The sequence below is a fragment of the Scyliorhinus torazame genome, chromosome 15 (genome assembly GCF_047496885.1).
Source record: "Scyliorhinus torazame isolate Kashiwa2021f chromosome 15, sScyTor2.1, whole genome shotgun sequence".
Taxonomy (NCBI): domain Eukaryota; kingdom Metazoa; phylum Chordata; class Chondrichthyes; order Carcharhiniformes; family Scyliorhinidae; genus Scyliorhinus; species Scyliorhinus torazame.
Window position 1 is genome coordinate 163,623,132 of NC_092721.1, and position 13,187 is coordinate 163,636,318.

At 45.9% G+C, this 13,187-nt stretch overlaps 1 protein-coding gene across 3 annotated transcripts in view; it reads right to left on the bottom strand.

Moving 5' to 3' along the window:
- Nucleotides 1-13,187, bottom strand: part of ccdc169 (coiled-coil domain containing 169) — a 144,506-nt gene that overhangs the window by 44,650 nt on the left and 86,669 nt on the right. For 2 of the 3 annotated variants that reach the window (XM_072477035.1, XM_072477034.1), the window contains exon 6: nt 7,084-7,137. In XM_072477035.1, the coding sequence (XP_072333136.1) occupies nt 7,084-7,137 (54 nt within the window). Of the gene's footprint in view, nt 1-4,547; nt 4,678-7,083; nt 7,138-13,187 lie in introns of all 3 variants that reach the window. The other variant, XR_011935219.1, reaches the window with a different exon arrangement.

A 13,187-nucleotide genomic window follows, 5' to 3' on the forward strand; every position in this document is an offset into this window, starting at 1 on the left:
TCACTGGGGAAAAAAAACCCTAAATCAGTGACAACCATTTTATAATGGTTCCAGAGTAATCCTTATCCATATATCTTGACTTACTTTCTTATAGTTAAACTTTTTTAATTACACAGATCTTGTTTTTTTTACTTTAATTACACAGATCTTGTTTTTTTACTTTCTTGTTGTTTGATTACAGATCTTTCTATTTATCAGTTAAATTGAGTGAGTCAGGAGCACAGTGCAGCAGGTGAGAATAGCATTAAAAGCACAGAGCTAGAATTTCCACTTTGGGTGCAATCAGCCTCCCCGAACAGGCGCCGGAATGTGGCGACTAGGGGCTTTTCACAGTAACTTCATTTGAAGCCTACTTGTGACAATAAGCGATTTTCATTTCATTTCATCAGTGATTCAGGAGCAAATTGTGTCAAACAAAAGTGCAAGTTTTGAAAAAGCTTTTTCAGGCTGAAACATCATTTGCATATTTATTCTTTCATAGGGTATGGGCGTCGCTGGCAAGGTCAGCATTTAATGCCCATCCCAAATTGTCCTTGAACTGTGTGGTTTGTTACACCACTTCAGAGGGCAGTTAACCACCTTACTGTCCGGAGTCACAAGTAGGCCAGACAAGATAAGGATGGCAGGTGTCCTTCCCAAAAGGACATTAATGAGCCAGATGGGTTTTTACAACAAGATATGATAGTTTATGGTCACCGTCACTGAGACTAGCCTTCAATTCTAGATTTTATTAAATTAATTCAAATTCCATCAGCTACCATGGTGGGATTTGAACCTGTGTCCCCTGGATATTAGCCTGGCCTCTGGATTATTACTCTAGTGACATTACCACTACCTCACGGAACATAAAATCTGCCCTGAACCAGCTCAATTTGGCAACATTTTAAGATGTATTTTTCATAAATTCTGCTTGAAAACTGTTCCTTAATATATTGAAAATACAGCTGAAAATGTGTTTACCACAAAAATAATTAACATTTTGATCACCGTGTACACCTAACGTTTTACAGCCTTTTCTTAAGAAAATCGGTCCAAAGTCTATGGCAGCCATTACTGCCTCAGAACTCGTCGCCCCCAAAATCTCATGGAGGTCATGACCCACAATTTGGGAGGCGCTGCTGTACAGAGAAATGAAGCAGCATGAAAAAAGTTACAAATACTGATAATAGGGTAAAGTCCTAATTTAGCATTTTGGCAAATTTGGGAAGTTCCCGCCTTAGCAACCCCCTTGACTTTTTCGAGCAAATGGTATCATTCATGTGAAAAACGGAAATCAACACACTGTGGTGCACCTAAACTTCTACAAGACATTTGATAAAGTTCCATTCAGCAAGTTATTAATGATGATTAAATGTGTAGGGGTTTCAGTGTAAATCTTGGAAATGGATAAGAAATGGGCTCACAGATTAACAGCAATGGATAGTTGTTAAAAGGTATGGGGAGTCACAAAAGCAAGCCCTGGAGATCAAACCATTTTTAACCTGCATCAATGAATTGGGTTCAAAAGCTAATGCAAGTTGGTCTAATTTATAGACTTAAAAATTTTTTTTAGAGCACCTAATTCCTTTTTTTTCCAATTAAGGGGCAATTTAAGCATGGCCAATCCACCTACCGTGCACATCTTTGGGTTGTGGGGGTTGAGACCCATGTAAACATGGGGAGAATGTACAAACTCCACACGGACAGTGACCTGGGGCCTGGATCGTACTGGGGTCCTCAGTGCCTTGAGGCAGCACAGTGCTAACCACTGCGCCCTGTGCCGCCCACTGGTCAAATTTATAGATGATTCTTAACTACAAACACCAGATTGACAGGCGGGTTTGGAGAAACTACAAAATCAGAAGTGGGGATGTTTGTGGATGACTGCACAGTGTTCAGCACCATTTGCGACTCCTCAGATAATGAAGGAGCCCCTGTCCAAATGTAGCAAGACCTGGACAAGACAGGCTTGGGCTGACAAGTGGCAAGTTATATTCGTGCCACACAAGTGTCAGGCAATGACCATCTCCTACAAGAGAGGATCTAACCATCACCCCTTGGCATTACCATCGCTGAATCCCCCACAATCAACATCCTGGGGGTTACCACTGATCAGAAACTGAACTGGACTAGCCCCACTAATACTGTGGCTACCAGGGCAGGTCAAAGGCTAGGAATCCTACGGTGAGTAACTTACCTCCTGACCCCCAAAGCCTGTCAACCATCTACAAGGCACAAGTCAGAAGTAATGGAATACTCTCCACCTGCCTGGATGAGTGCAGCTCCAACAACACTCAAGAAACGTGACACCATTCAGGACAAAGCACCCCGCTTGATTGCTCCTCCTTCCACAAACATTCAAACCCTCCACCACCGCCGAACAGTGGCAGCCTTGTGTACCATCTACACAATGCACCGCAGTGACTCGCCAAGGTTCCTCCGATAGCACCTTCCAAACCCATGACCACTACCATCTAGAAGGACAAGAGCAGCAGATACCTGGGAACCCCATCACCTGGAGGTTCCCCTCCAAGTCACTCACTACCCTGACTTGGAAATATATTGCCGTTCTTTCAGTCGCTGGGGCAAAATCCTGGAACTCCCTACCTAACAGCACAGTGGGTGTACCTACTCCTGAAGGACTGCAGCAGCTCAAGAAAGCAACTCACCACCACCTTCTGAAGGGCAACTAAGGATGGGCAATAAATGCTGGCCTAACCAGCGACACCAAATCTCATAAATTAATTTTTTTTTTAAAAGAATCTCAAATCTTGGGTCCAGTGAGTATGAGGAGAAATATTCTCCACGAGAAGGGCAGAGCCCCGTATATGAGAAAGGTAGCGGAGAGTGTCGAGGGGCAGGAAGGACATGGGGGCCACACCCTCAGCATGAATCGAGCTATCTGGAGATGAACAAGGGCCAAAGCAGCAGGAGACTGTGACTCTCCAGGCAGATGGAGATTGTGCCTTGGCCACCAGTGCCTGTAAAAACCTTTGTCCCTGGCTCCTTCCATGGATCAGTTTTGGACGAGGGTTGCATCTTGCAAGTGGCTGCTCACTACTGCATCATAGGTAATAAATGCCATATTTGGGAGAGCCGGACAGATTCAGCAGGTGAGGGCGTAATGGATTCTGCCTCAATCATTAATTTCTCTCCAGTTACAGGCCACAATCTCAGGCAGTCATGTGGCCACCAGGGCACCCAGGAGGACAGCATGGTCTGGAGCTCACTTTGAGCTGCTGTGAGAACGTATCCACTTTTAATACCAATGAAGATTTCACATCTATCCAGAAGATTCAGTCCTCTTACAAGGACCCTCGCTCCCCTTCACCACTTCTTCGCTCTTCTCTTCCATTAAAAAATTGAAGCTGACATGTCTTGCATCACCTGTCAATATTTACACAGTGTTCAATAAGAGAAAAAGTGCACATGTACAGGTGAACTAAACTCCAATGACCCGCTCAGCATTCTGCCCATGCAGTCGTCTCTGCTCTCGGCCACTTGTACCCAGTGCTCTCCTTGTGGCCTTGGATGAGGTAGAGAGAACTTGCTCACTTATCTTAGCTTTCACCTGAGATTCACGTGATCGTTGTCCTCGGCATGGAGGCACGGGGAGGCGGAGGGGCATCTCCGGAGGCTGCTGCATGGGGTAGATTCCATCGTTGGGCCTTGCTGCGCAGATGGTCCCTCAGTCAGAGAGGCCAGCAAGGAAGCCAATGATGCACTGTGAGGAATGGCACCCTCAATCTCTCTGGTGACGGCCTCAGCCTCTAGCTGGCACAGATGGCTGGAGGGGAGCACCAGCTGGGACACAGCTGCCAGTTCCTCCAGCATCACTGGCCAGTTAAGGCTGCAGCATGCATTCTGTGAATATCAAAGTGCAGTTCCTGCATGCATTCAGAGTGCTGCTGCATATGGCTTTCAATGAGATTGGTCACTCTCAATGCAGAAGCTCATGCATTCAAAACCTTGAGTTATGGTGGTGCACATCCACTGAATTGATTCCTCCTCTCTCAGCCCATGACTGTGCGTTGCCTCGGGGAACTCTGACATGTGGGAACACATCTGGTTTGCTGGTCTCATACAGCCTCTCTTCTTGTGATTCCTAACCCCTAAACCTGTGCCAGCTGATCAGGGCTGTATTTGTCCTCCATCCTTCAAGTGGGACTTTCCATAGTAGTCTCTATCTCGGTCACCCTCTCCTGCCCACTTGTGATGTGTTCATCACCCAATCTATGCACATGCGAGGACCCACCAAAATGATTGTATCTGAGCTGGTCGAGGATGCGTGTGAAAGGAGGCATGGTGATTGCTCTGAGGTATCGTCTTGCAGCACTTAGTCTGATAAAGATACAACAATCTGTCTTTCTTCCTCAATGTTTGAACCTGTGGAAAACACATAAAGAGATCATAAGAGCTAGTCTTAGAGAGCAGAGGTCTCTGTAGTTCCGAGGCTTCCCAATGCAGCTGTGGCTTTGGCATGTTGTCAGATGTCACGTGCACTGCACTCCCTTAATCTATGTATTGCCGTTTCTATTCACCCTGTCCACCAGGGGTGCCCACTTCACCTTCTCCAACTTGCTTGTGGTCAGCCACCTTGATGCTCTCTATCCGGGTCTCTTGCATGGTGGTGATAATATGACAGGGAACCCTGTCTCCAATCTGCACCTTTTCTTGGGCAGCATGTGCCCAATGCTCCTGCAAGAGCAAAAGAGAGAGAGATAAAGTACTGCTGGTCTCAATGGCCATGCCATTTGTTCACGGAGATAGGGAGCCGCCGTATCAATGCTAACCAGTCCTCAGCTGTACTAGGGCTCTGAGCCCTCCTGAGGGGCCAGTAAATACACTGGGAACATATTACTCCCATGATCAGGAGCAGTATGCACCCTCGGGCTCCTCAGAAGGACTGGCTGCTTGAGGTTGAATACCCAAGGGGACCATCTTGAGGGTCTGGCATTGCATTCAGTTTCAGAGAGAAAAAGGTAATTGAACCGTTTTTTCTGCACTTCAAACAGTTCATCCTTACCACACTCTGTCTGTTTATAGTCTCAGCCACCCCTATCCAGGCCTGCTTGGTTTGAGAGGGTGGCCTTCTCATGCCACCCTCCATAAAAAGAACCTCCTGCTTTCTCTCACTGTCTTAAGGAGAATCTTTAGGTCTGTATTGCAGCCCTGCCTTGGATTTCAGCCCTCTATCCCTCCTGCTCCATGCGTACAGCAATTGATTCAGTAAAATGGTAACCATAGTAATTGCTGTTTAAATTGGGCCTGTGCTCATTCAAACCCACCTCCATTCGTGCCCCTGAGGTTGCTGATTGGTCACCCAATATGCCCTCCAGCCAATTACCAGATGCCCCCATGAAAATTGGGCCTGTGACTTCACTTCCACCAGGGCAGGAAGAGGACCCGAATAGAACCCCCTTGTCCATTTCCAGACCCCAGAAGGAGGATCAGGCCCAACAGGCAAGCCACACTACAATGCACCAGTTATTAATGACTGATAGCAATCCTGATGAGTGCAAGCCAAAAAGCTTTTTCAGCAATACTCAAGTTCTGTATGACCAAACGACTATTTGTATATCTGAGAGATATTACAAAGACCAAATTCAGGATAGCAGTAACATGGTTTGACTTACGGGTAAGCTATCTATTGAATTTCTCCAAGCGTGTATTAAACCCAAGGTTGTGCCCCTTTTTATTTCCAGACGTGTCAAAAATGCTAAAGTGAGACACAGTCCGATGATTCAGCGAGTGTTTGTGCAAGATCATATTGAACAGATTGGTCATGGGGTTACTCATTTATGCTGTGCCCCACACTGCGCATTGTCTCAGGTGCACAAATGTCTTTCACTTTTTGATTTGATCCATTTATGTCACTACTTTGCTTTAAACTGAATATACTTCGAAATCTGTGATTGTTAAAGAATATAACAGTTAAAATGCTTTCTGGTGGCAGCAAATAAGATACTGCTTAATAGTCAAGAGATCTATTACTGACCTTGGAGGTAACCTCAAACATATTTCCAAGATTGGAAGGACAGATCAAAATTTACCTGTTGTAAGCAGATAAACATTTACAACAGCACACACTCACACTGTAAGTATATTGAAGCATATTTGTTTTGTTAGCGTGTCCTTTCAAATTTATGGTAAGATGGGACATTTTACATCTAAAGTTATTTGACCTTCAGACTATGCAGTGGGGTGAATCCTCCACCAGCAGGATTCTCCGTTCCGCCTGCACCGTACCCCTGCCCACGGGTTTCCAGGCGGCATGGGGTGGCTACAATGGGAAATTTCATTTGCCAGAGGCAGGAATGGAGAATCCCGCTGCCAGCGACAGCTCGCCGCTGAGAAACACGTGACAGGGGAGGCGGAGAATTAACCACAGTATTTTTCAACTTGCTTTCAATAGTCTAGATTATAAATGATGAAATATGAAAAAGGCATCACATCTTCTTTTCTGTTAAGTAGATGCAAAAACTATGAGTAAAATAACATTGTTCAGCTGAAGTTAGACCACTTACGATTTGACCAATTTTTGCTTGAACACGGAGTGCTGACTTAAATGAGCTATTAAAGAGCCAAAGTTCCATTAGCAGGAGATGGTCATAAACCAAAGGAAGTTTAAACATCAATTTTGTATCCGAACACAGCTGCATTATACTTTTGAGCTCATAAATCTACCCAGGCAGTATTGCAAAGATTTCATCATTAATCAATATTTTTCTTTTTAAAGTAAATGAAATGAAAAAAAAAAAAAGCCAAAAACCGGTTAATGCGGATCAGAATTCTCTGCAACATTTTTGAGCCCTGATGATGATTTTCTCGTGCGACTTTTTAACAAGTTTGTGAAGGATTGCTTTAACAAGACACAAACAGTGCTGCACATTACTGAGGAGGGTCTTGCCTAGGGGCTAAGTGGTAGACTCATGAGGAGGCCGTGGCTTGGCTACGAGGATTTGCATTCGCTCAATAAATAATAAATAATAAGGTTGTAAATTAGTTTACAAAATCATTGAAAATAATGCCAGGGAACATATTGGAATTTCTTGGTTAAGTACTGCATGGTTCCAGATTGTTGACAAACGCAATAAAACTTACTTGTGCAATTTCCATCAGGTACGTGCGACGTTCATCATTGGCCTTATGATAAGCCTGAAGAAAAAGATTGTTCAACGAAGAATGGCAATTAGCTAACTGATTGAATTATGTAATGAAAATTGTATTACTTCAGCCTAAGTTTTGTCCAACAAAAGACCATTTCCCACGCACTGTATGGGTAAATGTACTTAGCGTATGTATACGTAATTTTTAAAAAAATTTATAGTACCCAATTCATTTTTTTCCAATTCGGGGGCAATTTTAGCGTGGCCAATCCACCTAGCCTGCACATCTTTGGGCTGTGGGGGCGAAACCCACGCAAACACGGGGAAAATGTGCAAACTCCACACAGACAATGGCCCAGAGCCAGGATTGAACCTGGGATCTCGGCGCCGTGAGGCGGAAGTGCTAACCACTGCACCACCATGCTGCCCTTGTGTATACTGATTAACAAACATCTACTATCATTCATAAACCAAGAAAGCAAAGAACATAAAATCATTAAATACTTGCACTCGCTTTTCGTGGAAAAACTGTTTTAATTACCAATATTTTGCAGCTCAGGAGAAATGATCTAGAAATCAGTTGCTTATTGTTTAGAATAATGTATACATTATATCATTTTATAGATTTATATATATATAATGCAGTCCATACCATTTAACAGATACTTGTTAATGAGCACAATCAAGCTCTGCTAGATTGATTGATGCATTATATTTTTTAGTCAGAAGTTATATTACTTTATTGTAGCAGTTTAAATTGGGAGTGGGTGGGTGGCTCCTTTGCTGGCACTTCATAGACAAGAATTCACATTACAACAATTAAGAGAAAATGCTGGAAAATCTCAGCAGATCTGGCAGCATCTGTAGGGAGAGAAAAGAGCTAACGTTTCGAGTCCAAATGACCCTTTGTCAAAAGCTTTTGAGAGGAGGCTTTTGACAAAGGGTCATTTGGACTTAAAACTTTAACTCTTTTCTCTCCCTACAGATGCTGCCAGACCTGTTGAGATTTTCCAGCATTTTCTCTTTGGTTTCAAATTCCAGCATCCGCAGTAATTTGCTTTTATTACAACAATTAAATTTGGATGCAGTTTTGAAGAACATACTAAAAGAAATAGTTATGTATTTGGACTTCATTTTTTAAAATGAGAATCACCAATGTTGCATCAGATGTTTCAATATTAAGCCTCTGGATTGGGGACCAGCAATTTCAAGTCTCTTGGAAGAGACTGGCTTGGAAGAATAAAGCATAACATTTCCATTACATAGGGCGCGATCTAATGAAAAACGTTTCTAAGTGTCATTTGTAGCGGGTTTTGCTGGAGGTTTTCCGTCGGCCACTGATCCCCTGGGAGACTCCACAAATGCCGTTCCGTCTGGTTTGTGGAGACTAGTACTGAACAGCGCTCATCCGAAGTCTCCAAAGTGAAGGAGATAGACCCCATGCCTCGGGTACCTCAGGAATCTGCACATTGAAGTGAGACTAGCTGTCTTGTTTTAATATGCAGATTTGCTCAAAAGTGATTCCGCTGACAATGGGTGGGATTTACATTGCAACGTCTCATGTGATATCATTAGATCTTGTGAGGCATTGCGAGCCTGGTAGATCCCAGGAGCGGAGTCTCCCGGCTTCTATCGGCCACGCTGCGTCACGGCAAGCTGCCTTTCGGGTGCAGCACGGCTGTAAAATTTTCATCACTGAGGAGCTGAACTCACCTGGCCAGACCGGCTCCTTCGATATCGGGCTGCCATTTTGAAAGGCTCTCCACACACCCCACCCATGGGCAATGTCATCCTCACAACTGGACGGTAACCCACACCCTTCTCCCCAAATAAGAACACCTTGCTATGGAGTCACTGAGGGCACCCCTCTTCAGCAACCCCCCCTCTTCCAGGACCCCCACCCTTCACTCCCCCCAACCATCATTCCCCCCACTTCCACTCTCCTTTCATGGGCATGGCCCCTCAGGCCCTGATCCTTGGCAGTGCCATCCAGACCATGGCACTGCCAGCCTGGCACCCTGGGAGTGCTCCTGCTGGCTATGTGGTGCCACCTGGCCAGTGCCAGGGTGGCAGTGCCAAGGCACCAGCTGGGCAGTGCTGAGGTGCCCGTGTTCTTGGGGGAGGAGGAGAGGACCACCCTGCACTATCCCTGATTACCCAATAGCCTCCGAGGACCATCGAGAATTGTTACTTTTAGAGAGTGGGTAATTGAAAGAGGAGGTGTATTGGAATGGGAGCTGCAAAGGTAGAATCAGGCTGGGAAAGTCAATCTGAATTGGAGCTGGGAGACTCCAGAGCTGTTGAGCATCCTACGTTTTTCCTGCTGAAAAGAGCTCTATGACCACCCAGTGCAGAGGCTTTGCATTGAACCCACAAAGCTGAGAGGTGGCAGGGCCCGGTGCTGAAGCCACAGGCGACCTGCACTGTTTTTTTTACATCAAGGAAAATTTGTTTCAGGGGAAAACCTTGGGAAAGATAATTTTTGAAAAGCAAGAAATATTGACACTATGTCAATTTCGGATCTAATTACGGATTGGAAGGCTCTGGATGTCCTCAGCGAATTCAAATTGTTTAGATAGCTTATGGAGCTGTGCCTCTTGTGTCTTGCAGTTGTGAAAGAAATACATGAGTAATGGATCGAATTCATATGTATTTAGGACACCATATTGTAGAATTGAGAAAATGGACACAGCTTCATGGACAGCCCTCTTTTCCTAGAAGCCTTCAAATATCAGCAGCACTGGCTTGACAGCTCTGGACAGTCGACAGACCTTGTCTGTACCACGCACAAGGTATCACGAGGGTCTCTCTTAATTACTTTTAAAGTTAGCAAAGGATTTTAGGGAAGATAAATTATAGCTCTTAACTACTTTATTCATTTACAAAGGAATCTTAAGTGAATCCATGATGGTATGGCTTGGTACCCATTTCTCCTTACACAGACATTCCTAAAGCTCAGCTCAGCAAATCAGAATCAGACATTATAATAGGAACGTTATTGCAAACTTAGAAACAGACTATGGAAGTCCCTATTTCTCTGCAAAAGGTTTAAAATCACTTTTAGGGAGAAAAGTAGAAATAATTGGAGGAAAAACAGGAAAGACGTTAAGAATGTGTTATGAGTACATGATGACCTGTTGTGACGCTCACAGTGTAAGGCATGATAAAATAATTTTAACAATTAAATAATAGTGCATAATAAGAACACATCTAAAGGGAGGACTTTAATCATGTACGCAGCACCCATTAAAGCAGAGGTAACCTGCTTTTGCAAGGTATAAACATTCCAGTGGCGATCGGACCTATTGCAGAAGAGGGGCAGAATGCCCACTCGATATTTCTCTGGTTGTCGAGGGGTTGGATATCGGAAAGCATACAGCTTTTCTGTCGAACTGTCCCAACAACTGATACTCGGAATTCAGGTATCACTACTTTCAATATTGATGGATGTCCATAACTGATGTTACCTGTAACATTGTACTTTTAAAATATTTTATTAGGATCCTCTTTTGGAGCTATGTTTTTTTTATCTCTTCCAGTCATTAACGTTGCGATGTTCATATCAACTTTAAAGTGTATTATGGGTTAAATAGTTCTGTAATAAATTTGTAAATGAATTATTAAGATAGGGTGTGATTTAATGGAAACAAAACAGAGTCCCATGTTGGGCGTGTTTAACCGGGTGTTTCCTGGTGCTTGCAGCACCGAGAACAACCCCACTATTAAACAGGACTCTGCTTCATTTCTGGGCCTCAGCGAGGAACGCTCCGCCAAGGCCGCACTTAGTCCCATTTCCTGCACTAATGGGCTCAGCTCGCCAGTTCAGGAAGAGATTATCGATCTCTGAAACCCCCACCGCGGCCTCCGGAAGCCCCCAACTTACCACTGAGGGGTCGCCGAGCCCCTCGCATCCCAACTCGTCAGGGTAGGGCACCCGTGGGCCCGATCTGTGGCATGGGCAAAATGGCACCCAGACATCTTGACACTGTCAGGGTGGCACCCACATGGTGCTGTCAGGGTGCCCAGGTGGCAATGCCCGGATGACATTGGGGTGCCAGGGTACGGCTCTGCCCAATGTCCAACCACCCATGGGCCCCCAGTTGCCTTGGAGGACCTTCCCCTCCCAAGTGGCAGTGCACCTCGTATACGCTGGTGGAGCCCAGTGCTAAACGGCATTCGCTCAGGGTCTCCGCGGCACGGGGGTTAGATCCCACACCTTGGTTAACTCCGGCAAGGAATGCGACCCAGGGACTACATGAGGGGTTGTCGGCGAGCATCCAGCACCTGCAGGTGCAGGTGGAAGAGTCCAGCTGTGTGCAGAAGCAGGAGGTGGTGCCGACCATGCATGCCATCCAGGCCAACATCGCACAGGTGGCGTCACTGTCGGATATGGATCAGCATGTCCAAGGCCTAGGGAATTCAGTGCAGGTGCTGGCCGAGGCCCAGGACAGGGTTGCTGCCTCTTAGGCAGCCATATGCCAGAGCCACCTGGAAATTGCAGTGGCGCCTCTGAGCGTGGCCCAGTCACCAGAGGCCATGGCTGGGAACGTCGGGACTCTGGCCCTGGCGCCCATCCCTGATGCCAGCTGTACCATAGGAGAACATTGCCCTTGCCAGCAGTGCACTCCGCCCACCCACCCGGTGCCCCCGTAGGGGCTACAGTGGGAGTTGCCCTTGAATGGGCCTCGTAATGCCCTGCCGGTGGGTGATGGCCGGGTGGGGAGGGTACAGCAGAGGGTGGGGTGCAGGGGTGGGGGCACCCATATGGCAGGTGCGACTCTGCAGAGTGTGACTCTGCAGAACTAGGGGCCAAGGTAGATGGTCAGTAGGGTACGTGGCAGATGGCTGCCTTGCAGGCCTCGGTGATGGCGGTCCATGCCTGGACACCGCCCCAGTCCCATGGCGGGGTCATCCCCTCTCCCGTGGCCCTGGCAGGGCCCCCCCACACCAGCCAACCCGCTCATCAGAGGTGGAGAATCACAGAGGCTCCCGAGAATACCGGGTCGGGCCCGCTAATGATTTGCAAACAGTATTTACTGTACATGCATTCTGCTGTCGAGGGGACGGAGAATTGTGATTTGCCGTCAAATCGGCGCCTGCCACAATTTCGGCGCCAGATTGCGATTCCACCCAATTGCGATTCCCGATTCCAGCGTCAACCAATGGAGAATCCCACCCACAATTTTTGAAGAGAGCCACTAGATCCTTATAATATCCGGGTAGTTGTAACTTAGCCTGTTAAATAATTTACTGGCCATCTGGAAGAAGGTAATGTCGCCTAATAGTTGCCTTCCTTGGGGAAGGAGTGGTTTACTTTCTCAGACCCAGAATAAGTGGATGTGTGATGTGATACCTTGAACTGAAGTGAGAGTGATTGTTGAGGAAGTTGCTCCCCATCCATGGTAGTCTCCATTGGGGTTAGAGTTCTAACCACTTCACAGTCACAGAGCCCAACAAGCTGGCAGTAAATATAAAATAGTGATTGGCAATGAAGATCTCCATCGCACCAGCACTTCTAGACTGTCAGAAGCAGACCAGAGAGACCCCTCTAATCATTGGACAACACTGGAGGATCAGTTCAGGTCACTTCAGAATATAGTGACTCACACTGACAGCAGTCCAAAGAAACTATTGACCAGTTCATTACTAGATGTTGGAACAAAGACAGATATTACAATTTTTCAGATGCAGAACTCTGAAAGAAAACGGAGCTGGTAATCATGTCAGCTGCTATAGAGGCGTTCCAAAAGGATCCGCTTGATACAGAAAAGGGGCATGACTTTGACATTCTTCTTAAAGATGGGACAAAATATGAGGTTACAGTTACGGGCAGGCAATATCTCAAATGCTTGGAGCAACAACAACCATGGGCAAGGCACCTAGACAAGGCAAAGTGCAGTCTACTGCACCAGCCACATAATTATTATTCATTTGGAGTTTTATGCAAAGGGTGTAGTCTAAAGGAATGTTGGGCAAGATTGTGTAGAAATTCTAGCAGCGAGGAAGTGGTCAGAAGCTACAGCTCAGCCAAAAGCAGTGGCAAGAGTAAGAAATAGTTTACCAAATACCAGTTCAAGCAAAGGTATGCCCACGAGTTAG